The 27,725-nt window shown below is 37.5% G+C and overlaps 1 protein-coding gene across 8 annotated transcripts in view; it reads left to right on the top strand.

Moving 5' to 3' along the window:
- LOC131041176 (CBBY-like protein) overlaps window positions 1-27,725 on the top strand; it is a 172,234-nt gene that overhangs the window by 127,688 nt on the left and 16,821 nt on the right. For 2 of the 8 annotated variants that reach the window (XM_057974188.2, XM_057974196.2), the window contains exon 10: window positions 5,105-5,168. In XM_057974188.2, the coding sequence (XP_057830171.2) occupies window positions 5,105-5,168 (64 nt within the window). Of the gene's footprint in view, window positions 1-5,024; window positions 5,169-5,578; window positions 5,792-27,725 lie in introns of those variants that run through there. The other 6 variants (XM_057974173.2, XM_057974181.2, XM_059213904.1 and 3 more) reach the window with 5 other exon arrangements.

Here is a 27,725-nt window from a genome sequence, read left to right as displayed (position 1 = left end):
ATTGGAAGGGAGACGCCCCAAACCTCGGTGACGTAGATAATCCCAAGATCATTCGTGTCGGCAATGATTGGAACCCTGTGTGGAAGGCCGCAACCTTCAAAATCTTTATTCTTCTTCTTCTTCTTATGTACGGGAAGGAGACCGTGGTTCCTGTAAAATTTATGGTTCCAGGTCTTCAGATGGCCATTGAAAATAGACTTGCCATCAATGGGTCCAAATTGAAACCGTACCACGAGAAAGCGCACAGGGGACTCGAGAGGTCGGAAAGACACCCGAGAGTCCGGAGGGGGGGCTCGAGAGGATGGAAGGGGACTCGAGAGGCACGGGACCAAAGCAGGAGACTCTCGAGCGAGGCAAATCGAGAAGGATGAAGGGCGATCCCAGACACATGGGACTCTTTGGACAATTAGATTAGGAAATTCAAAAAAAAAAAAAATACAAAAAAAAAGAAAAAATCGGTGGCCATGGTGGAACCACCATTGGGGGCCACTGTACGATGGAACCACCACGAGGGGCCATCGTGCGGTGGGACACCGTACGGTGCACCACCGTGCGGTGGGCCTCGTGCAGTGCACCACCGTACACCACCGTCGACGGAGGTCATTGGCCTAGGGCGAAACTCGGCGGGTCCCAACCACCATACGAGAGACCAATCATCGTACGACACCAAGCCTTCGGGTGACCCCAGTCGCCGTATGGCTCAGCCACCGTACGACAGATAATCTCTATACGGGCTCAGGACATTACAGATCGCAGGCCTGAAGGAGCATGGCAACGGCGGCGGCGGTTTAAAAAAAAGGGTGAAAGGAAAAATACCACAGCACAGCAGGGATAAACGGTGGTGATGGCACGTGAAAAAAAAAAAGACGACTACCAGATTGAAAAATCGTTCGATGGAGTCTAGAGCCAGGACGCTGAAAAATTAGAGTGGAGAAGATCTTTGGCATCTTAAAATATCACAAAAATGACGTGCGCCATGGACTTCCGTGTGGTTCTTAAAGTGGTAAATTGGTGTTGGCGGCGGGGGTGCACCTGGGGTGCTGCCCCCGGACCTCGCGAGGGGCGCTACCCCTCGACCCCGCTGGGGGCACTGGCCCCAGACCCCAGTTTATTTTTGAGCTACAATACACTTTTTGGAGTTGGGCAAAGGGCATCCGAGAAGTCACGGTAAGTGTTGGGTTGTTCTGTATTGTGGGAAAGAAGCCTGCAGCTAAGCATTGGTGGGGAAGCCATAAGCCGTAGAGGGAGACGGATTTGGAGGTTGCGAACAAACAGAGTTGCGGGAAGGCATTGCAGGTCCACGCAGTCGTATGACACCAGGGAGTTATTCAGTTCAGTTATCAGCCTTTGGGGAGTGTGATGGAGGATTTGAGGTGTCTCCTAGCCTTTGTGCCAAAAGGTTGTGGCCACTTCCAGGCATGAATGGTACGCTTTGAGGAACTCGGAGTATGTCTCCGCTGGACGTGAGGTTGCCTTGGCAGATGCATAGAGGGCTTAGGAGTTGACCACCAAGTTGGAGGTAGTAGTAGCGTGAGACTTAGTTCAGCATACCCAAGAGTTGGATGTCGAGAGGGCAGCGCGGGTGGCGATCGAGGACAAATTGGCTAGGGAAACAGTATCATTTGAGTAGCAGTTGGTGGAGGCTGAAAAACGTGTTTTGCAGACAAGTTTGGTTTAGGCACAGGAGGACTGTGATGTCAAAGGAAGCAATAATGGTGAAATCTGCACTTGAGCATTGGATGGTAGCAACAAAGGGTTTTCAGGCGAGGACGCAGCAGGTGTATGAGTTTCGGGCTCGATTGGCATCACCAGTTCCTGCAGTTCTATACCTTGAATGAACATCATCTCTATTTTGCATTAAGTCATTCGGAGACGACTTCTTTTCTTGGGGGGGATGATGTTGTTGGGAATAATCATTATGTTATGTTGTCATATTATGTTTATGTTGTTGTCGGTAATAATGAGTTACAACAGTCGGTTATTTAGTCATCCCGAAGGGTAGTTGGACGCGACAGTTGGTTGCACCCCTTCGGGTATTATATATTGCGTACCTTTCCTTCGAAGTAGCGGCATGATAGTCGTATCTGGGTGCACTTGATGTACATGGACTGTTGAATTAATACATAGACTGGTTCTTAAATATATTCTCATTATGTTCTGTGCATTTACTTTCTGCGTTTAATCGTTTACCCGTAGGTGGCAAACAGAGCACACCTTGACTTCTTCTATCCTTCTAGGAAGCATTTTAAGATTTGGATTCAAGATGATTTGGTTTCAAGATGATTTGACGTTTGTTTACAATCAACTCATAATTTGCTAAGGAATCTTCTACCCAACAATGCAGTGTTGGAAGACTTACAACAAAGAATCTTCTACCCAATAACTCAGTGTCGGAAAATCCTCTTACAATCCTCTACCTCTCAAGCAAGCATTGCGACAAGTATGTAAATTTTATAGAATGTCAAGTATAAGTACACTTTAGATATTGGGAAATGCAAGTAACATCTAATTTGATGCTCTCTTCAAGATTCACAAACTATACTTTGATAGAATTTGATGTAGTTGGAGGTTGCGGGTCCAACAAAGCACAAGCTAATCACGTAGCTTAATGCAAACACAAACAATTGTTAGCACACCAATATAGCTTTCAAACACATTGCATAGTGGAATAATAGATATTAACACAAAATACTGATTTATTGATTCATAAACTACAATTTCAAGGAAGCTTCATTGAGCTTATGACATGCTAGGCCTCAATCATTTGATTACAAGGCAGATCAATGAAGAGATTTCAAAATGCAGAAACTTAAAGTGATGCTTATTCTTCTATTCTTGTGTTGGCCTTCTCTAGACTTCTCCTCTAATTTTCTTACTGACTCATAACTTTATTCTTGCCTTTGAATCGTTGGTCTCAAATGATATCAAACTCTCCTTTATATAGGTGGATGTAAAATGATGTGCCATTTGAAAATATATTACACCAACATAGGGGAATGTGATAAGGGTCATGTGTCTCAATATTAATTTTTTTAAGTTGGCCTTGGAATTGGATGCATCACCTTCTATAGTGTGTGCTCAATGGTAACAATGTAACATGCAAATTCATCTTCAACTGTTCACCTTGAGCTAAGAACCTTCTAATGTAATGTGGTTTTGTACATGACCCATGTTAGGAACCATAGGAATTGGTGTGAGATTCAAGAGTTTGCCACTAGTCCAAAACAAGGTTTGCCATTCAATGCATAGTCCAGTATAGGTCTTCGCGATGATAGCATAGATGTGGTGACCATATCTTCATGAATTTTGGAAGGAACGTATAGAATGTGTTGTGGAGCTCATCTTGAGTTGTGTTCTAGATCACAACTCAAGATATGCAATTGAGAGGCAATGCATCATGAGGGATTGTGCTTGTTGTGACAGATATGAAGCTTTAAAAAATAAATGCAAATGTGGTAAGATGTGCTGCAAACTTGCTGCACTCTATTGCAAAACAATTAGAAAACATTCAAAATACTTACAAAACAAACAAACAATAAAATAAAATTATTTTGATAAATACAGGATTGCTTAAGACCAGGGATGCTCTTGCATCACTATTTGATTTTGTGCAATTCTGGGTAATTGTACTATGATATAAGTTATTTTGATTTATCTTTTTAATATATACATGTAAACTTGGAGAAATGCTAGATTAAATTTAAGACTGTCTAGGACAATAAAATTTTAACTGCAACCTATATTCCTGTAAATTTTCAAGTGTCTGTTGTAGTCTAATCCAGTAAATCAATCCAAAGCTTCTTGACAAGCCTTCAAAGATGAATGCCCCTCTATAAAAATTAGATCTAGAAGCTCTTTGAAAATTTAACATTTTGCCACTCTCAGATATAGTAATATTGCTGACATTGAAGATGAAAACATGAGATTTCTCTATTTTAATTCTCTGCTCTCAAGACCACTCACAAATGGAAATAATCTATTTAGAGTTAGAATCTCTTTTGACTATTGCAGTGTTTGTTCTTTTTGTATCATCAAGTTAAAGCATGTTACCTACGTTATACATGATACCTGAGAAAGAATATAAAAACTGTTATTGAGCATTTGCTTCTTTAATTGATCATTTCAAACTCTCATCTAAGAGGATATAGAGGACAAGGAATCTCTCCAAGTATGATTGAAAATATTGTTAGTTATTGATTGGCCATCCATTCCTACATCTATTAGACTGTTTGAGTATCCGTGTTTCCTTAGCACATGCCCCTAGAAGAGTCAATTAACTTTGCAATAGGCCTTTTCCATACAAAGCTTAGCTATGATTCATTTGCCTTTGGTTTGATCAAAGGAATGCCTTAATTTGTAGTTCATTATGATTCTGTTCAAAAGTTTGTTTTCTTGAACAAGTGCTCACCCTTCATTGGTTGAGAACAGGATGTGATATTTACTATACTAGGTAAGAAAACTGTATAATTACATTGCTGAAATTAGAATCAGAAACATGATGAACTGTCAATAAAGCTGTTCCCCTAAACTAGGAATTTATTTTAGATCTATTCTGACAATCAATGATACTCTTAAATGAGCCAGTTAATATGTTATGAGTTGCCAATGACTTACAAAAGGCATGTTCTTCTTATACCTATTGAAAAACATATTCACAACCAATATTTCATGTTACAACCAGGATTCAACCTTCTCTTTCCACTTAGGCCACACCAGGATGTGCATTTGTCATCATTTTAGTTACTATGCACAAGACAGGAATCAGATGCACCTTTCTTCTTCCAGATTACCATGAGCATTTCCATGTCGGTAATTTGTGGAAATTAGTAGGATTTCATTCGGTATAAGCTGCTTCTGTGGGATGCTTTTTGCCTCATAACGAGACTCTCGGCTAATAATCATATGCACATTCTGTATTGGAGGTTTGAAATGTAATTTTTTTTTTGTTTCTTTCCTAGAGGTTTGTGAAGATCAGCCATTTAGCACACTGTTTGTCACATTCTTATCTTGAATACTGCTGCCAGGTTGAAAAAGATAATTGCATCCTTGCGTGCAGGAGCAGAATATACTGATATACCACTTCAAAATTGCATCCTTCTGTCAGGATGCCAAGCAGGAGTATGTGCAGCTCAGCGCATAGGAATGCCTTGCATTGTCATTCGGAGCAGGTAATAACTGTTTCTGTGTAGTAAATAGATACATTGATGTATGATGAAGTGTAGTAAATGTATGAACTATGATATAGGTCTTTACATATACAATAGTTTGCATTTAATTGTACCTTAAGTTTCTATAGAACTTTAAATGTGTATATTCTTGAATAAGCATCATATCTCATAGGCAGAACAATGAATGTAAATGCACAAAAGAGAATACAGCTCTCTACACATGTGATGCTAGTTGGCTTTCACTTGCATGCCTCTTTAAGTTGTTGTGACTTTATAGTCTTGCGTGTTTCTATCTTGATCTATCACCAGCAATATTAGGTTTGGGGGTGCTTGGTGCAATCTCTCTGATTTACTTATTTATAAACTAAAAAGTCTGATTTACAAACATTTGGTCATCTTCATTTTTGTAGAATAGAAACTGGTGGTATCCCTGATGAGTTAGATGCTTGTGGAAGAATTGTGCGAGTTTTGTCTGCATCAATGTTTTGGATCACACTCAATGACCCATCATTAGGATAAAGAAAAAAGATAGGTGAGTTTCTGACTAAGTTCGGTAAGAACCTTGTGATGCTAATGGGGAGAGTCTAGAAAGCATGCAAAGTGAGAAAGGAAAACCATTTCACAAAAATAGAAAATCAGAATAAAGTGAAGAGGTGGTGGCATCCCTTGCAAAAGGTTAGACTTCAATTTTTAGAACCTACTAGAGACTGAATGAAAAGTTTGTACTCTAAGTTACACCATTTGGATGAATCTTGCTTTTCTGAAAGTGTGAAATATCAGTGTATTAATATGCTGTTCACTTATTACGATTCATTATTCTCTTTGAAAAAAATTGAAAATACAAAAAGCGTGCAAAAGAAAATGTCATTTCAATGTTTAAACATTATTTTAAATTTAGACATTACCGGAAGCATAGATCTGTCCTCATATTTTAGTTTTTTGTTAAAAAAGGACCTCGTCATACTAGATAGAAATCAAAGTGTACATATTCGACTATGCTAGACCCGAAAACTATTAGTCCAAGCATGGGCAAAATAGAGAGAAGTATACATATTAGAATTCATTGGGACAAATCAAAATCTTTAATCTTTCTCAGATCATTTTGAAGCTTGGTTGGTCACCAGTGAGGGGGAGAACTGTAACAAATGAGGTTGTGGTTGTCAAGAGTCCAATTAGCTAGATCATCCGCTACTTTATTGCATTCTTTAGGAACATGGCTGAAACGAACCTCCTAGAACTTACCTTGCAATCTTTGAATCTTCTCTAACTGTCTTGCTATTTGCGAATTTTTGTAGATCTATGCTGAATTTAAATGTAAAATATGTTTGACTATATTATACATTCCAGATGCCTTGGAAAATGTAACAAAGAACATACAAGTAGCCAGATTTGTACAACTTTGCTCCGTTGTATCATTACATTAAGATTGTTGGAATGTATTTGTTAGCCATTGCAAACCAAGCATGTTCAATGCTTTGGGAAACAATAATATGACAAGATCCATTGGCTGACCCATTAAGACTTTCAAAGGGTGATTGATCCATAATTGACTACAAAACTATGCATTTGTAAATTAGTGGTCAAACAATTGTTTTTTTCTTTTGGATAATATTATGGGGATATATAATGGGTCTTCAACTCAAAACACAAGAAAAATATAACTATAAAAGGAAGACTAACAAAGGCTTGCATGAACAGTCCTTGTGGGGGTGTAGCAAGCAAAAGCAGCATTAAAAACCCAAGGGAAAAACCAGCAACCAAAACACAAAATAAAACTGTTGGAATCCAAGAACACTGAGAGGGGGGGGTGAATCAGTGTTCTCCCGGAATGATTAATTTTAACCTTATTAGCACAACTTAAAAACCGGTATGCATAAAAGCAATAACAAGAAGTAATAATGCAACCACAAAGATGAACACCATAACACCATAGATTTATACGTGGAAAACCTCAATGAGGAAAAATGACGGCTGGATTGGAGACCCACAATATCTATCCACTGATTAGATAAATAAATATTACATATAAGGGGTCTGCACATGCAGGAAGGCCAACAGCCTAGAGCGCACTTCTCATCACAAAAGGAGCCTCATGGACTACAAGAAATCTTCGGACTACAATCCAGAAAGAAGAGTGAACTGCAAGAATATCATCTCCTATGCTTGAGTACAGTTCCGATTAAGCTCAATGCCGGAGATCTTAAACCTCTTACACAAACCCAATTCGATCACCTATGATCAACCAAATCCTCTGCATATGCTTACAACTTTATTCGCACACAGATAATCCCATAACCTATGACTGATGATCTACAAAGAGATCTTACATCATAGTTATACAAACCCAGGACCTAAACAATTAGGTCGGCCACCTAAAAGATAATATAATAAATCCATTACATAAACCCGCAAACCAATGATAACCCAAGTCGGCCTAAGACCGAAAAAACATTAACCAACCAATAAAACCAACCAGTAACACATCGGGAGCATCCACCAACACATTACATAAACCAGTCCATAACCTAACAGAATAGCACCGGACCTAAAATAGGTCGCCATAAGCCAAATGCAACACCACCAATCAACTAGAATACGAACATGATAACCATCAGCATCTCGAGAACCTTCTAGAAGCCACACAAACACCACTTATCGAATCCATCAAAAGATGTTCAACAAAGCTCTGCCGATAAAACCCTTACTTGTAACCAAAAGGCTTACCAAAACATATGATAGCTTCTAGATCACCAAATCCCGAACCAACTGAATGTGACATGCACATGAATTACCGAACCAAACCAATTCCACCAAACTGAATGTATCGGAGAATACCAGAGATGATCTGCAGATCAACATCACAATCCAACCACACTACCGGAACCCAGTAGACAACCAAACAAGCTAGTGTTGACATCAATGCAACACATAATCAATTCCTCCAAATTGCCAACAAAAACAACATTGAAACCTCAAAATCCAAAGGGTAAAACCCCCAATCTACCAACCCAAATAACTTCATTCCCCTTATTCACTTGATCGAAATCTCAACTCTTCCAATCATCTACAACAATTTGGACATGGTAGGTTGTTCCCAATCATCCAGTTGATGTTGCGCCTACTGTGAAATGTAATAACCACCCCTTTTTCTGACAATTTTCAACTAAATCAAAGCTACAATGCATCGCCCTTATCACTTCTTGATCATTAAGTTCCCAAGATGGGCAAGGTGAGAGCATATGGTGTATAGGACCACAACCAATTATCGGAAATCAGTAGTATTGAAAGAAACACACTAGGTGGCAAAGATGGCCAAATCTTCACTTTTTCAATGGAGTGTGCTATGCAAGATCTTAAAGGAAACACTTCTACACTTATTCAATGGAGTGTGCAATTTCAATGAGCACCAGTAACTTCTCACTTATTTAGTAGAGTGCAGTTACACAAGCACAATCACTTCTCTCTTATTCAACAGAGTGCAATAACATAAGTATGGTCACTTCTCGCTTATTAAATAAGTGTAGTTAGACAAGCATAGTCACTTCTTGCTTATTCAGTAGAGTGTGCAATTATAAGAAGATGTAATGATGAAACCATTGGCAGTACTACCATCAAGGGCATTACAAAATATCAATTTGCTACTAATTGAAGATTGAACGATGAGTAATGGCTGCAAATAAGATCTTGTAATAATCTGATCCAAGCTAAACAATATTGCTGCAATAAATAATTAAAATAATGGAGCACTGACATCACTTAGTCCATACTAAATATTGTACTTGTTGAAGCTCTAGCCTTGCAGGTGATGGAGGATGCATCACAGTGTAAGCATACTGAATACTTTGAATTTACTGAGCTCACGGTTTTGATATAAAATGTAGTACTGTCAAAACCCTAGACCAGCATATAAAATCATCAAGAATCCTTCAAACATGACAATGTACACCTCCAGTTTACTAAATCCATCAACATTAACCCCAAGGTGCCTCACAAAGAAAGAGGGTTTCTTTCATGCCCAACTCACATGCCCTAATCAAGAATGGTACGCCTTGTACCTGGGCTGTACAATATCCATCGAGAGGCAATGATACTCTTTGAAACTCCTGCAAACCAGCAGTTAACCAATACAAATAGGAGTGGCCTAGTCGTAGAATCAACTTCAATGTGTTTTTGTGGGCATTTGTACTAAAAAACTCTAACCACAAGTTGCAAATGATCAGTAGACCTGCTAAAGAAAAGGTATGACCCAACAAGGAAATAACAATCTTCACAACACTAAAATATTTTTTAAATAATCTTTGGTTTCGTTAGTCCAAAAGAAACTTCCATAACCCAATTCAAAACACATTGAAATTTTTGTTACAAACAATCAACATAAAGAAAAGTTCCTTTGTCAAACTAAATAATAAAGCTTTTATGAGAGCAAAGTCCACCATGTTCCTAGGTGTTCCCTTGAAGGCACAACTTAACACACTTTTTAATAAGTAATTATACTTTAGTTGCCTTTTTAAAATTTCCTCCTTAGGACAACTTAATTTAATAAATTTAATTATTCACCCAAGTTGCGAAAAATACCAAAATGAGATAGATATGAAATTCTAACCATATCATATAACCTTTGAGGATTTAAGATGATGAATGGAAACAACTTGGCATTTGTTTAAAACTAGCATGCTTCTCCAAAAAGTTTGAAGAGCTCCCAAAAGGATGGGATTGCATTATAAAAGCACCATGAGGCTCACGAAGATTATTTGACTCATTGCCATGAACAAGACCATTGTTTGATCAATCTTGCGCTCTCCAATAAATTTGTGTGAGATTTGCCAAGATCAAGTGGCAATGGAAAGCACAAATAAGAGAGACAAAATATATGATAGAAATAAACTGTATTCTATCAAGATGAAAATACTGATCAACTGGATCATCAATTGTTACATACAATGGATATGAGCTTGCTTATATAGGCAAGGCTATATGGATATGTGAGCACACAACCATGACATGTGGCTCAATAAGAAACAAGGGTAGGTAGGAAATAGGTGTGGGTAGGTAGGAGAAACAATATAATAGTCCACATGAGGTGGATCACCCACTGAATGTGGAGTGTAACAACAAGATCAACACCATAAAAGGTGGAAATTCTCCTACACACACTATCCCAATGTGGCACAAACACCCAAGTGTCTCATACCCAAACTACTATGAAATGCATTTCCTAAGTAAACTTAAGTAAGGTGTAATAATATCCAAGATGAATAATTATTTACACCAACACCCCCCCTTAAGTGCAACTAAGCAATGCAAGATGGGTCCCGGCTACGAGGCCATGTTAGGTACCCATGTACAAATGCAAATGCATGAAAACCAATGCAAGGAAATCTCTCACAAAATGAGGAAAGAGAGAAAAACCCAATGGGAAAAAACCCTCCCCCAAAAAAGAGATAAAAACTAGATACAAAGAACTCTCATAGAAGTATGTGAAGGACAAAACCCCATGTGAGGAAAAAGTCCCCCCCATATGAGAGAAGAAGAAGAGAGACTAGGAAGCCGCCCCTCAATCTGGAATCTGCACCAATGATAGAAGCTCGAAGATGAATGAAGAAACTGCTCCATGAATGTTGAACAACATTCCTCCCCTTAGGAAGAAACAAAACCAAACGTGTATCCATGAAGTCTCCCCAACCATGAAAGGAAGATGGAGAAAAAATATTCATGATGAAAGGAATCTCTGAAAACTGCTCAAGTGTGTCCCCATGTCGATGCTGAAAGGTACCCCCTCCAAAGGTGGTAAACTATGCCACACTGCTGAAAAGGGCACTCCAAGATCTAGTGGAGATGAATGTAGAACAATATCCAAAGACTCATATGTCTCCTCAAAAGATAAAGAGACCTCCTCCAAGTGTTGTACAAAAGTATCCACAATCATGTCAACCTCTAAATATTGATCATGTAGAGAATGCACAAGAGAGTCAGAGTTATCCCTCGCAACAATCAAAGAAGGATCATCTTCATCAAAGAGAAGATGAATGTCATGAATGGTGTCTCCCAAATCCGCAATGTAGGAGTCCACAAACAAACCTGCAATGTCTGTCAAGTAGGCATCCCAATCAACTAAAGCTGGAAGACATGAAATATCCTGCTGCACTGAATCATAAGAAGGCAAAACTGTCGCACTAGTTGCATCATCAGGTGCAATAGGTGGTGTGATATCAATAGAAGGAGATGAAATGCAAGGCTCAAGAATGGGGTCACATGTGAGAATCCCCAAGTTCAAATGCCCAAAGTTCTCCTCAAAATCTGAATTATCAACATAGGAAGAATCAACCTCATCAATAGGACCAAAATCTGAAAAAGAGTACAACCGAGATGAATGATCAACCACCCCAGTCGCAATGATAGCTCCACTCTCCAAGTCTCTAATGATAACTGAATCAAGTGTGAACTCCACAGTTTTCCTAGTTGCCCCACGTGTGATTTGATAGATGGAAAGAAAATTATTTGTCAAGTGGGGTACACACAACACGTCATTGAAGGAGTTATCCCCAATGGCAATAGATCCTTTCCCAATCACATCCATGTATGTATGATTGCCCATCAAAATATGCGGCATGTGGCAAGGCTCAAATGTAGAAAACATAGACTGCGAAGATGCCATATGATGAGAAGCCCCTGAATCTAGAAGCCATCTCCCTGAATCATGACTTGTAGTAGCACAAAGAGCTTGTCCCTTTCCTTTATCTGTCCCAAAAGAGTGATCCTTTCCTTTATCGTTGGAAGAAGAAGCCGATGTAGACATTCTAGAAGGTAGGTTGATTCTATTCTTCTCAAGAAGATTCTTCAACTCATCAATATCCTTCTTATAACAATGATGTTCATCGTGTTCTGACTTCTTGCAATATCCAAAAAAGATTGTCCTTATGTGATTTCCTCTTAGGTGAGAATGGTGAATCACCTTGTTGTGGAGAGGAAGATTGTGCTCCATCTTGTTGTGGTTTAGACTTAGGTTGCTTTTGATTCTCTTTGTTAGCCACCAAAACTTGTGACTTTGAAGATTTGAGAATCCCTATCGTGGTCAACTTAGATTGCTCAAGTATCAACATCTCCGTGAATGAATCAAATGAGGGAGAAGTGTATGAGGAACCTTGAGCTAACCTATGGGTGTGAAAGCTAGATACAAAGGTTGCATACTCTGAAGGAAGCTTGTCCAACAAGTTATAAACCAAATGAGCATCCTTTTTGTCAATTCCGGAATCCTTTAGCTTTGCTCTTAACTCAGTAGCTTTTGTGACATAATCTTGGATTGTATCAAAATCTTTGGGATCCAAAGTTGTGAGTTCACTATCAAGCTTGTAGCCCTTAATCTCATCAACTTGACCATACAATTTCTTAAAAATATCCCAAGCCTCTTTAATTGTTGTACACTTATCAATGTGAAAAATGAGGTCATCTGATACATACTTTCTAAGAGTTCCAAGTGCCATAGCATTCTTAGTAAGCCATTCAATTTGAGCATTAGGATCAGCCTTAGGATCAGGTGGTGCTGTAATAGTTTCATTTACATAATGAATGAGTCCTTTTTCCATTAGTTTACTCCGTGCCTTAATTTTCCATGATGCATAATTATGAGGAGTTAAAAGTGGAAATTTAGGAGAACCCATAGCACCAAAATGAAAAAACACAAGATAGAGAGAGGCACAATCACATAAGACACCTCCAAAAAATACTCAATCAAAAAATCCCCCCAAAATGGTGATTTTGACACTTTATACTTAGTGCGTATACAATGAGCCACTTGCAAAACAAGGCAAAGTGGACTTCTGATTTCAATTTACAACTTCTCAAAATGAGATCTAAGAGACTTCAACAAATACTGCTAGTGATCTAAACTGAGATCCAAGCAAAATGCAAGTACCAAATATGCCAAAAATGGCCAAATACTGAAAGTACAGTTTCTACTTAAAATCACTGCAAACAGATGGCAGATTATGAAAGAAGATGAAAAAATATGCACTTAAAAAAAAACGGCACCTGAAAAGAAGTCCATATGAACCCAAATGAAGCCTTCAAAGTTGTAAAAACCGGGATTTCACTATTTTTGAAAAATCTGTACCCAAAAATCAGAAAACTTTTGCACCATTGTACAGATCACGAAATTCTACCCCAAAACAAAAAAAATTGCTCGAAAAAATGATTCCGGATGAGTGAGATATCGCTATTTGAAAAATGCCTGCAAAATTATAATTTCTGGAAAATTTCTGCCGCAGCATCAAACTTCAAATGCCTCTAGATTTAGCCTCCGAAGTCCGATTTGGATGAAACAAAAGGCAAAACTGACTTTCTTGGATCTTCTCAATCCAATGGTGACCTCAAATTTGACCCATCAAGTTTCAATAAAAACTTGCAATAGAAAGATCCAAAATACACAACCCCAAATAGCATCAAATTTCTCTCAATTAGCAAACCAATGACACTCTAATGGCTCTGATACCATGTGAGATTTGCCAAGATCAAGAGGCAATGGAAAGCACAAATAAGAGAGACAAAATATATGAGAGAAATAAATTGCATTCTATCAAGATGAAAATATTGATCAACTGGATCATCAATTGTTACATACAATGAATATGAGCTTGCTTATATAGGCAAGGCTATATGGATATGTGAGCACACAAACATGACATGTGGCTCAATAAGAAACAAGGGTAGGTAGGAAATAGGTGTGGGTAGGTAGAAGAAATAATATAATAGTCCACATGAGGTGGATCACCCACTGAATGTGGAGTGTAACAACAAGATCAACACCATAAAAGGTGGAAATTCTCCTACACACACTATCCCAATGTGGCACAAACACCGAAGTGTCTCATACTCAAACTACTATGAAATGCATTTCCTAAGTAAACTCAAGTAAGGTGTAATAATATCCAAGATGAATAATTATTTACACCAACAATTTGGTGTTCTCCTTTGTGCACCAATTAGCATACAAAAAACTCGGAAAATAGGTTAATTGTTCACAAATTGATTATGCTTGAGAAGGGGACATTACAGTCCTCCTTTACAATTGCTTGTCCTCAAGTAATTGCAAGTTTGCATCTTTCAAAATCTGCTCATTCTTCCAAATACCATCCTCAACAGGAAAGATAATTTTTGATGCTCCTCTTTCTCAACATGTGCTCCCAAAAAATCAATCACTGCTTTAGGAATTAGGATGAGTTTCCTTTCTTCATCCAAATTAAGTAACTTTGAAGAGGCAACCACATTGTGTCCAAGTGCCTTCTTGAGGCAACACACATGGAAGATATTATGTACTTTGCTATCTTCAGGTAATTCCAGCTCATATGCCATTTCTCCAATATGTTTTGTGATCCTGAATGAGCAATAAAATCATTGCTTGAGAATTTTTGATCCACTCCTTATAGAGTAGATTGTCTCTAGGGTCCTACCTTAGATACACCATATCTCCTAACTCAAGTGTGGGCACTATATGGTGCTGATATGTATACAACTTTTACTGCTTTTGTGCATGTTGAAGGTTGTCTTTCAAGGATTTCATGATATCTTGACTCTGCTGCAATGAATCCTTAGCTTGGGCAACTCTGCTATCACCAAATAGGAGATTAGTGAAGCTAGGAACTTCATATCTATAAAGTGCCATAAGTGGAGACATTTTTATTGACATGTGATAGGTTGAGTTCTAACAACATTCTCTTAAATGCAGCCATCTTACCCAAGCCTTTTGCTGTCTTGAAACATAGTTTAAAAATAGTTTTTCCCCCACTTGTTTACAATCTCTATTTGCCCATTGATTTGTGAGTGGTAATTGGTACAAGGAATGAGTTCAGCTCCTCCCAAGTTGAAGAGTTCTTGTCAAAATAGACTTAGGAACCCACTGTGCCTATCACTAACAATGTTTTTTGGCATGCCATGTAGTCAAAACACTTCTATAAAGAATAAATCAGCCAACTGAGTTGCTCTAAAGTTTACAAAAATAGCAAAGAAGTGTGTGAATTTGGTCAATCAATTAACAACAACATAGATATAATCTTTTGTAAATGTTGTTCAATTTACAATTCAATATGCAAGATGTATTCTAATTTTATTCTTTATATCTATGTATTATCTATCTCTGTTATAATTTTGACTATCTTCTTTGTTTGACAGGTAAGAGGAGTATTTATCGATTTCAATATCCTCTTCACAAATACCAAATGATATATATATATATATATGAGAGGGGAGGATCAAGCAGTGCCTTGACCGGTCATGTCTTATGGACATGACCGATCAAGACACTACTTGATCGCACCCCTTTGCATATGTTAACAACCGGTGTTTTAATTATTTACCAGCCCGATATTAATCGGGGTTCACGTAACATAATATATATGCCAATCGGTATTAACGGTGTTGTTTGGTGTGGCATATTAACCGATAGTAATCGGTGTCTCTGTTAACCAACACCGATCACTAACTAAAGGTTGTATATATTAAACGGTGCATACTATGCCACCCGATAGCAACTCGATAATCTTATTTCATTTGCTGGGAACACATCCGATATAGATCGAGATAGATGGTTAACTTAATAACTATCGTTTATCACCAATGTGCCATGCCATAACATGATTATCGATATTGATATAAATGAGGAATGATTATCAAATAAAATAGCTTGAAGTTTTCTTAATAGTATAATCGATAGGATAAATGATTGAATGAGAGACTTCATTTATCTCTCATTCAATCATTTATCTTACCGTAGCTACCATGCATTAACACTCCCTCTTAGCTAGGTAAGATAAATGAGAGCAGTGTATCAAGCATCACAATTTAAATGATGGTTAGCATTCTTTACACAATCTAACTTTCTAGGAAATCATATCACCTAATCACATGATATGAAGTATCACCTAAACACCTGATGCAAAAGTCCATCACATCGATCTTGTGATGACAGGATATCACCTTAGCACGTGATATCAGTATTGTCTAAGCACGCAATACTTAAGGATAATTATATGAGAAAATATTCAATTCTCATCTTTATCCAAGTTGTGGTAGGTGCACTAACATTTCATATAAATGTTTTACCACAACACAATCATGGCTCATCCATGATACACTAGAGATCCAACATGATAACTGGTTTGGACATTATAAGATTGTCACCTTATAATGTCTTCATACAAGTGTTCGTTATCTTGAGAGATCGTCACCTCTTAGATATGAACTCAGGGGATAAAAATCCAAAATGTCCTATCATGACAAAGAAGTTTACACATTAAACATCTTATTGATATGTAAATATAGATTACAAAGCAAATTACCTTTCTATCATACCTAAACCTTTTCTGAAGTGATCAACCTTCACCCTGGAAAGAAGTTTGGTCAGAATATCTGCTGTTTGATCTCTTGTACAAACATATTCTAATTGAATTACATTTTTGTCTACCATATCTCGCACATAGTGGTATGGGATCTCAATATGCTTGGATCTGTCATGGAACACTAAGTTAACTGAAAGTTTTATGCAACTCTGATTGTCACAGTGTATAATAGTGGGTTTCATAGGTTCTCCAAACAACCCCACAAGCAACTTTCTAAGCCATACTACCTCTCGAGCAGCCATAGAAGCTACAATGTGTTCTGCTTCGGTGGAGCTTTGTGCTACAAAGGACTGCTTCCTGCTGATCCAAGATATCATGGTTGAACCCAGATTGAAGCAACACCCTGAGGTGCTTTTTCTGTTAGTTACACTTTCAGCCCAATCTGAATCTGTAAATCCATGTAGGTTTATGTCAACTTTCTCAGATTTGAGACTAAGGTTTAGAGTACCTTGTAGGTATCTCATGATGTGCTTTACTGCAACCAGGTGTATCTCCTTAGGTTCACACATGAATTGACTTAAGACATTAACTGCATAACAGATATCTGGCCTTGTATTCACCAGGTACATCAGGGACCCAATCATCTGTCTGTATTGAGTAGAGTCAGTGGGTTGTGACTCTGCTGCTGCTTCTTTAAGTTTATGTAAATTGGTTTCCATAGGAGAGGTCATGGGCCTACAGTTTAGCATTCTGAATCTCTTCAATATATCCAAGGTATACTTTCCTTACTTTAGTATAATATTGTCAGAATTCTGCCATACTTCCAATCCTAGGAAGTAATGAAGGAGTCCTAAGTCCTTCATATCAAATTCTTTGGATAGATCTTTTTTGCATTGATCTATAAGACGATCATTTCCTGTGATTAATAAGTCATCAACATTAGCATATCACCTTTATTTCTTTTGTAGTAGAGATTAGGATCTGCATCATTTTTAGAAAAGCCTAGTCCTGAGAGATAGGTGTCAATTCTTTCATACCAGGCCTTGGGAGCTTGTTTAAGCCCATAGAGAGCTTTCTTGAGTCTGCACACATGAGACTTTGCATCATAAATTTCAAACCCTTCAGGTTGCTCTAAATAGACTTCTTCTGAGATCTCACCATTTAGAAATGTTGTCTTAACATCCATCTGGTGTACCTTCCACCCCTTAGCTGCTGCAATGGCTAATACAGCTCTTAATGATGTATATCTGGCAACAGGTGCAAAAGTTTCTTCATAATCTATTCCTTCTCTTTGAGAGAACCCTCTAGCTACAAATCTAGCCTTGTGTTTTTCAATACTACCATCTGCAGCATGTTTGATCTTAAAAAGCCATTTAGATGAAACAACAGATTTCTTAGTTGGCCTAGGAACAATCTCCCAAACATCATTTTTCATAATGGACTGATACTCTTTAGACATGGCATCCTTCCATACTTGATGTTCAAGAGCCTCTGATACATTGTTTGGTTCGACTTTAGAGAGATCATTCATAAGGGCAACATAGCTAGTGAATTTGTTAGGCGTTTTGCTTTCCCTGAAGGTTCCTGGAGGAGCAACAAACTTCTGGGCTTCTGCTACAGTTTTGGTGGCCCATAGTGGTCTTTTCTTGAGGTTTTCTCTAGGTGGACTTTGAGTTTCATTTATAGTTTCCTCATGATTCTCCCTCTGAAGCTCAAGCGTAGGATCTCTATCTATGCTAGGGGTGGGGATATAGACTTCAGGGTCTAGAGAGCTTTGGGCTCTTTTGAAGGCTAAGTCTTCTTCAAAGATCACATCCCTGCTTAATTCAATATTCTTTTGACTAGGTATATAGATCCTGTAAGCCTTGGAGGTTTCACTATATCTTACAAAGATTCCCCTTTTCCTAGAAGGCTCTAGTTTTAATCTTTTCTCCTTAGGTACATGAATATAGACAGGGCATCCAAATATCCTAAGGTCGCTAATATCAGGTTTTGATTTAGTAAAGACTTCCTCAGGGGTCTTATCTTCAAGATGAGAGTGGGGACATCTGTTTTGAATATATACAACAGTGCTAGTTGCTTCTGCCCAAAGATTGATATTTAGATTCTGATCAAGAATCATAGCTTTGGCAGCTTCAACTATTGTTTTGTTTTTCCTTTCAGCTATCCCATTTTGTTGGGGGTTATAAGGTATTGTTAACTCCCTCTTAATCCTTGAATTTTTACAAAGCTCTTTAAATATTTCTGATGTGTATTCCCCCCCATTGTCAGTTCTTAGGGTTTTAATTTTATTTCCTGAGTAGTTCTCTGTTAGTGATTTGAATTCTTTAAACCTATTAAGGATCTCTTCTGATTCTTTACATTTCATAAAGTAGATCCAAGTTTTCCTAGATTAGTCATCAACAAATATTACATAATACAAAAATCCCCCCAATGAAAGCATGGACATAGGTCCACATACATCAGAATGAATTAACTCTAAAATTTTACTTGTTTTCCTAATACTATTCTGAAAAGCACCCTTAGTACTTTTACATAGGGCACATCCTGTGCATGCCCCTGAATGATATTGCTTTAACTTAGGTAGACTTGTGACAAGGTCTCCCATTAATGATAAAGCTCTAAAATTTAGGTGGCCTAGTCTTTTATGCCAGATTTCATTGGCATCTGTGGTCTCATGAATTAGGGCTAAGTTGGGCTTTGTACATAGCTCATACAAATAGCCTTGTCTTTAACCAATTGTTTTAGCTTTCTTGATGGATGAGTTCTTTGGCCAAGCCAATACTTTGTTGTCCATGAAGGTTACTCTGTATCCATTGTCCTCCAGTGCTGATATTGAGACTAGATTTCTCTTGATGCCTGGAACATATAGCACTCCTCTAAGTTGTAATGATACACCCGACTTTAGTTTGATGGTGCAGGTTCCAACTCCTTTGACAGGGTGTGTAGAGTCATCTCCGATAGTTACTTCCTCATCATTTTTCTCTTTCATTGAGTCTAATACTTCTCTGAAACCTGTGATGTGTCTGAATGAGCCACTGTCGATCACCCAGGAGTTCACTTTATTTGATGCTTGTTTTGTGAGTGCTGAATAGAGTACATACTTCTTGGAGTCCTCTTCTCTTTTGGATTTTCGTGTTTTGGCAAATGTGGCCTGTTTAGCTCTTTCTGGACATTTGGCAACATAGTGCCCAAATTTGTCACATCTGTAACATTGAATCTAGGAGAGGTCCTTTTTGAAGGAGTTCTTGCCGTGACGACCTTTTCTCTTCCTGAATTGCTTTTGCAAGCCTTTCTTATTTGAGTTCGTATTAAGAACTTGAAGATCTTCATCTATATTCTTCTGTTTGATCCCTTTCTTATTTTGCCTTGATTCCTCTTGGAGACAACCAGCCTTTAGCCTATCGAATTTTGGGAAGTTATCCCTTGCATTGATGCCTTGGACGAATGTTTCCCATATGCTAGGCAACCCATCAAGAGCAATGAGGGTTAATTCTTTGCTTTGGATCTCATATCCAAGGGTTGTCATCTCATCCCTTGGGGCAGATATTCGCATGAAGTAGGCATTGACTGATTCTCCTTTTATCATGGCTATGTGATTTATATCTCTTTTTAGAGCCAAGGTTCTACTGGCATTAGATATCTCAAAAGCGTCTTCAAGTGCTTTGAACATGTTGAAGGCTGTTTCATGTTTCCTTATAATGGGAATAATGTTGTTCCTTACCCCATCAACTATGATTTTGATAGCCTTATCATTTCCTTCTCTCCAAACTGCTTTGTCAGGTTCAGTCTCAGGTTCTTCAGTTTCAGTCTTTACAAATGATTCGACTTTATTTTCTTTTAGAATCATTTGAATTCTGAATTTCCATGCGGAGAAGTCATCACCTCCTCCGATTCTGTCTTCAAATCTGATAGTGCTAGCCATTGATAGGATTGAGATGTTGAATATATGCTTGATTTGAATTTTACGTAAAATTGAACAGCCTCAGGTTCGATTTAACTATAGCTCTAATACTATGTAAATGTTGTTCAATTTACAATTCAATATGCAAGATGTATTCTAATTTTATTCTTTATATCTATGTATTATCTATCTCTATTATAATTCTGACTATCTTCTTTGTTTGGCAGGTAAGAGGAGTATTTATCGATTTCAATATCCTCTTCACAAATACCAAATGATATATATATATGAGAGGGGAGAATCAAGCAGTACCTTGACCAATCATGTCTTATGGACATGACCGATCAAGACACTACTTGATCGCACCCCTTTGCATATGTTAACAACCGGTGTTTTAATTATTTACCAACCTGATTTTAATCGGGGTTCATGTAACATAATATATATGCCAATCGGTATTAACAGTGTTGTTTAACATGGCATATTAACCGATAGTAATCGGTGTCTATGTTAACCAACACCGATCACTAACTAAAGGTTGTATATATTAAACGGTGCATGCTATGCCAGCAACTCGATAATCTTATTTCATTTGCTGGGAACACATCCGATATAGATCGGGATAGATGGTTAACCTGATAACTATCGTTTATCACCAATGTGCCATGCCATAATATGATTATCGATATTGATATAAATGAGGAATGATTATCAAATAAAATAGCTGGAAGTTTTCTTAATAGTATAATCGATAGGATAAATGATTGAATGAGAGACTTAATTTATCTCTCATTCAATCATTTATCTTACCGTAGCTACCATGCATTAACATCTTTCCCTTGCACCTTTGGTAACCTTGTGATGAATTCCATTGAAATATTTTCCCACTTTTGATTGGTAATAGATAAGGACTGCAACAAACCAATAGAGAAAACATGCTTATTTTTTGTTTTGTTGACACACCTTTGCATTCTTTCATATACTTAAGAACATCATCGTTAGGCCCTTTCCATGAAAATGTTTCACAAATCTGCTTGTGAGTCTTGGAAAATCCTTGGTGACTAGCCAAGGGAGCACCATCGAAAGCTCAAAATCTGTTTTTTTTTAATTTTGATTCAGGTGCTAGAAGGATCCTTTCTTTGTAGAGAATCAGCTCATTCACCATTTTTACTTCTCATCCTACAATGAACCCTTCAAGATACTAGTGGTAAATGGATTCTTTGCATGCTCAACAAGAATTTGCTCCTTCCAACGAGCAGTTATCTCTATCATGGAATTCAATTGTGGCCTTCTTGACAATGCATTGGCCACAACATTGTTCTTCCTCTTAACATACTATGTCAAATCATAAGCTTGCAACTTACATTTTTTTTTGTCTTTCATCAAAATCTTTTTTATTGAGGAAGTACTTGACAGTCTTATGACTGTTTTGACAATGAACTTCCTTCCAACCAAATATTGCCTAAACTTTGCCAAGATGTGCATAATAGCAAGCATCTTTTTGTCATAGATAGAATAACTCTTTGCTCCTCCAAATTTCTTGCTTTCAAATGCAATGGGATGCTTGTTCTACATTAGGACAATTGTAATTTCTTTCTCAAATGCATCACACTCAAGATAGAAGGGCCTGGAAAATTTGGGAATGGCCAAAATAGAACAAGTTCTCATGATTTGCTTGAACCAATCAAATGATTTTTGCATTGTTGTAGACCATACAAATGCCCCCATTTTTTGTGAGATCAATAAGTGAGGTAGCCAACTTTGAAAATTATTTCACAATTTTTTTATAAAAGCAGCAAAGCCTGAAAAAAACCCTCAATTGAGTGAGAGCTTTTGGTGGGGTTCAATCCAAAATACCCTTAATCTTCTCTTGGTCAACTTTAACCCCTTCCAGAGTTGATCACATGACCAAGATATGGGAGTTCTGTCATAGAAAAATCACTCTTGGATTCCTTTGCAAACAATGATTTAGCTTCAAGAATTCTGAAAACTTTGTTCGAGTGTCGCATATATTCCTCCCAAGTCTTATTGTATATCAGGATATCATCAAAACTCACCAAAACAAACTTTCCAAGTTGCTTGTTAAAAACTTGGGTCATAGAGGATTGGAAAATTGCTAGAGAATTTTTTAAGTTGAAAGGCATAACTAGAAACTCATAATGCCCAAAATGGCATATAAATGCAGTCTTTTCTATTTTTTCTTGAACTCTTATCTAATGATATCTAGCGCTTGAGTTTATTTTTGAAAAATATAAATCTCCATGCAACTCATCAATCCTCAGTATAGCATATTGTTTTTTGACGGTTTTCTTGTTAAGAGCTCTGTAATCAATGCACATGCTCATAGTCCCATCGTTATTTTTGATTGACACCACAAAAGATGCAAATCAACTTTTGCTTGGATGAATATGACCCATCTCTAGAAGCTATTTGATAACTTTTTCAAATTCATCTTTGTGTCTCTTGTGGTGCCTATAGGGAGTGGTGATATTAGGCTTGGCTCCCTATTCTAACTCTATCACATGTTCAATCCCTCTTTCAAGGGGCCTTCCAGGTGGTATGCCACTAAAAATTTTGCGATGCTTGGTCAACAATGCTTCTAGATATGGATGCTATTCTCTTTCTTCTTGAAAAACAGTAGGCATGATGAAACATTGAGCTACCCAGTCAAATTGCCTATGGCAAAGCATTCTCTCCATCCATGTGACAACATGAGGTCCTCCATTAGATGTTCCTCTTAATACACAACATTCTTTCCATCAACTTGGAATTTCAACTCCATTGTTTGCAAATTCAAAGGGATCTCTTCTAAAGAACAGAGCCATTGGATGCCAAGAACAACATCATTGTCACCAATGCTTACCACATAAAAATCATCTTTGACTTTATAGTTGCCCAATTGTAGACTCGATTGCAGAATTTTTCTTTAGCATAAAAGAGTGAATCCATCATCAACTATGACTTTGAAACCTTCAAATTCTTCTGCCTTGAGGCTTGTTCGTGCTACAACTCCTTTGTCAATTAAGTTGTGTAACATCCATATCAATGAGAGCAACAATTCACTTCCCATACAGCACGCCATGAACTTTCATTCTTTTGATAAATTGAGAACTGGTAAAAAATGCTTTCGTTTTCCCTTTCTTCTTCAGGTTCTAGTGCTTCTTCCTCCTCATTTTGCTCCATATGAGCTTGCTGTTCTGAATTTTCTAATTCAGATTCATTAGCTGAATACATTTCCAAATGATGAACTGCACTTTTCTCAAAGCACTTATGGCATAGGGTCTATAGCTCCTTGCATGTAAAGCACATTCTTTTCCTCCTCAACTCATTTTGAAGGTCATCGTCCTTTCTTAAATGAAAACTTTTGGCCTGATTTGACTCCTTGTGAAAATACTTCTTATCTCTTTTGTGCTGAAAGGTCCTAGGTTGAAATTTACTCCTTGGAATAGCAATCTCCATGTTCCTTGTTTTCTTGATTTCTTCTTGAAGTATTTGTAAAAGTTATTGCAATTTCCAATTTAATGAACGAGTTATATACTAGATGGTATGTTTAATATTTTGGTATTATTATTATGACAATAATATTATCGTCTTTCTTTTCTGCAGGTATGAAGAATGAACATGTATCGATTTCAATGTCATTCCTTTTCTTTTGAATGATGTATATATAGTAAAGCAATCACGATCAAGTGGCACCTTGATCGGACATGTCTTTTAGACATGTCCGACCAAGATGTCACTTGGTCGTATCTGTCTACTAATTCATTCGGTGTTTATGATAACTTAATCGGTGCCATTACTAAATGATAACAGATCGATAAACACACCCGATAATGAATCGGTGTCAAGGCAAATGTTAACCGATCGATATAACCACACCCGAATGAATTGGTGTCAAAGCAAATGTTAACAGATTGATAACTAATAGCATTATATATGTGCTACTGGGTTAATACCCCGATAGCATATTAATGCCGATCCATTTATGGATTGACATTAATGTGCTATCGGGTTACTAGCCCGATAGCATTAGATCGACGCTTAACTTTGTTAAGCAAGTCGTCGATCTAACCCATCTTTATCAATGTCAATATTATAATCAAATAAACATATTCAGTTCGGAAAGCATAATCAAAATAGAACAAGAGAAATTGATAGGTTAGGAGAGACGTATCTTGCATAAGCTACTAATGCATTAACACTCCCTCTTAGCTTTGGAAGATAGATAAAGTAACCTGCATCACATTTCTTTTTCATAATGTCAGTCTCCAAAATATATATCATCAATACGTCTAATATGAAGTACCATCAGGATACAAGATACAAATATAAAACATCACTCTAATAATGTGATATAAAAGTTTCATCATTTCATTATGACAAGATATCACCTGAACACGTGATATCAGTATTGCCTAAACACGCAATACTAAGGATAAACATATGAGGATGGTTAAATCCTCATCTTATCCAGGTTGTGATATGTGCACAAACATTTTATACAAATGTTTTATCACAACACCATCATGGCACATCCATGACATACCAGAGATCCTAACATGATAACTGGTTAGAGAATCATAAGATCGTCACCTTATGATGTCTGCATACAAGTGTTCATAATCTGAGAGATCGTCACCTCTTAGATATGAACACAGGGGGTGAAACCCAGAATGTCCCAACATGACAAAAGAAGTTTACACATTAAACGTCTTATTTACAAAGCAGATTACCTTTCTATCATACCTAAACCTTTTCTAAAGTGATCAACCTTCACTCTGAAAAGTGGTTTGGTCAGAATATCTGCAGTCTGATCTCCTGTGCTAACATATTCCAATTTGATCACATTTTTGTCTACCATGTCTCACACATAATGGTATGGAATCTCAATATGCTTGGATCTGTCATGAAATACTGGATTTATAGAAATCTTTATACAGCTCTGATTGTCACAATGGATGACAGTGAGTTTCATAGGTTCATCAAATAGTCCCACAAGCAACTTCCTAAGCCATACTGCCTCTTGAGCAGCCATGGAAGCTGCAATGTACTCGACTTTGGTGGAACTCTGAGCTACAGAAGACTGTTTTCTGCTGATCCAAGATATCATGGCTGATCCTAAACTGAAGCAACACCCTGAGGTGCTTTTCCTGTCAGTCACACTCCCAGCCCAATCTGAGTCTGTAAATCCGTGTAGATCTAGATTGACTTTCTCATATTTGAGACCAAGGTTTAGAGTACCTTGTAAGTATCTCATAATGTGTTTCACTACAATCAAGTGGATTTCCTTAGGTTCACACATAAATTGACTTAAGACATTGACAGCATAACAGATATCTGGCCTTGTATTCACCAGATACATCAGGGACCCAATCATCTGTCTGTAGAGTGTAGGATCAGTGGAATGTGACTCTACTGCTGCTTCCCTAAGTTTGTGTAAATTTGTTTCCATGGGAGAAGTCATGGGTCTGCAGTTATGCATTCCGAATCTCTTCAAAATGTCCAAGGTATATTTTCCTTGGTGTAGTATAATATTGTCAGAATTCTGCCATACTTCCAATCCTAGGAAGTAATGAAGGAGTCATAAGTCTTTCATATCAAATTCTTTGGATAGATCATTCTTGCATTGATCTATAAGATAATCATTTCCTGTGATTAATAAGTCATCAACATATAAAATCAACATTAGCATATCACCTTTATTTCTTTTGTAGTAGAGATTACGATTTGCATCATTTTTATAGAAGCCTAGTCCTAAGAGATAGGTGTCAATTCTTTCATACCAGGCCCTGGGGGCCTGTTTAAGCCCATAGAGAGCTTTCTTGAGTCTGCACACATGAGACTCTGCATCATAATTTTCAAATCCTTTAGGTTGCTCTAGGTAGACTTCTTCTGAGATCTCACCATTTAAAAATGTTGTCTTAACATCCATTTGGTGTACCTTCCATCCTTTTGTTGCTGCAATGGCTAATGCAGCTCTCACTGATGTATACCTGGCAACAGGTGTAAAGGTTTCTTCATAGTCTATTCCCTCCCTTTGTGAGAAGCCTCTGGCTACAAATCTGGCCTTGTGTTTCTCAATACTGCCATCTGCAGCATTTTTGATTTTGAATAACCATTTAGATGAAACCACAGATTTCTTGGTTGGCTTAGGAACAATCTCCCAAACATCATTTTTCATAATGGATTGATACTCTTCAGACATGGCATCCTTCCATACTTGATGTTTAAGTGCATCTGATACATTGTTTGGTTTAGTTTTAGAGAGATCATTCATAAGAGCAACATAGCTAGTGAATTTATTAGGTCTTTTGCTTTCCCTGAAGGTTCCTGAAGGAGCAGCAAACTTCTAAGCTTCTGCTACAGTCTTGGTGGCCCATAGAGGTCTTTTCTTGAGGTTTTCTCTAGGTGGGATTGGAGTTTCACCTATAGTTTCTTCAAGATTCTCCCTCTGAAGTTCAGAAGTAGGGTCTTCTTCTATGTTAGGAGTGGGGATATAGATTTCAGGCTCTATTGTACTTAGGGCTCTTTTGAAGGCTAAGTCTTCTACAAATATTACATCCCTACTAAGTTCAATATTTTTCTGACCATGTATATATATTCTATAGGCCTTGGATGTTTCACTATATCCTACAAGTATTCCCCTTTTTCTAGAGGGTTCTAGTTTTAGTCTTTTCTCTTTAGGTATATGTATATAGACAGGACACCCAAATATCCTAAGGTGGCTAATATCTAGTTTTAGTTTGGTAAATACTTCCTCAGGAGTTTTATCTTCAAGATGAGAGTGAGGACATCTGTTTTGTATATACACAGCAGTTTTAGTTGCTTCTGCCCAAAGATTTATATTTAGATTCTAATCAAGAATCATGGCTTTGGCAGCTTCTATAATTGTCCTATTTTTCCTCTCAGCTACCCCATTTTGTTGAGGATTATAAGGTATTGTTAACTCCCTCTTAATCCTCGAGTTTTTACAAAAATCTCTAAATAATTCTGATGTGTATTCCCCCCCATTATCAGTCCTTAAGGTTTTGATTTTGTTACCTGTGTAGTTCTCTGTCAATGATTTAAACTCTTTAAACCTACTAAGGATTTCTTTTGATTCTTTACACTTCAGAAAGTAGATCCAAGTTTTCCTAGAGTAGTCATCAACAAAAATTACATAATACAAACATCCTCCTAGAGAGGGAGCGGACATGGGTCCACATACATCAGAATGAACTAACTCTAATACTTTGCTTGTTTTCCTAGTACTATTATGGAAGGTACCCTTGATATTTTTACCTAGGGCACATCCCTTGCATGCCTCTTAATGATATTGCTGCA

This window comes from Cryptomeria japonica, chromosome 11 (assembly GCF_030272615.1).
Source record: "Cryptomeria japonica chromosome 11, Sugi_1.0, whole genome shotgun sequence".
Classification (NCBI taxonomy): domain Eukaryota; kingdom Viridiplantae; phylum Streptophyta; class Pinopsida; order Cupressales; family Cupressaceae; genus Cryptomeria; species Cryptomeria japonica.
The sequence above is the reverse complement of the archived record's forward strand: the minus strand, read 5'-3'. Positions and strand labels throughout refer to the sequence as shown.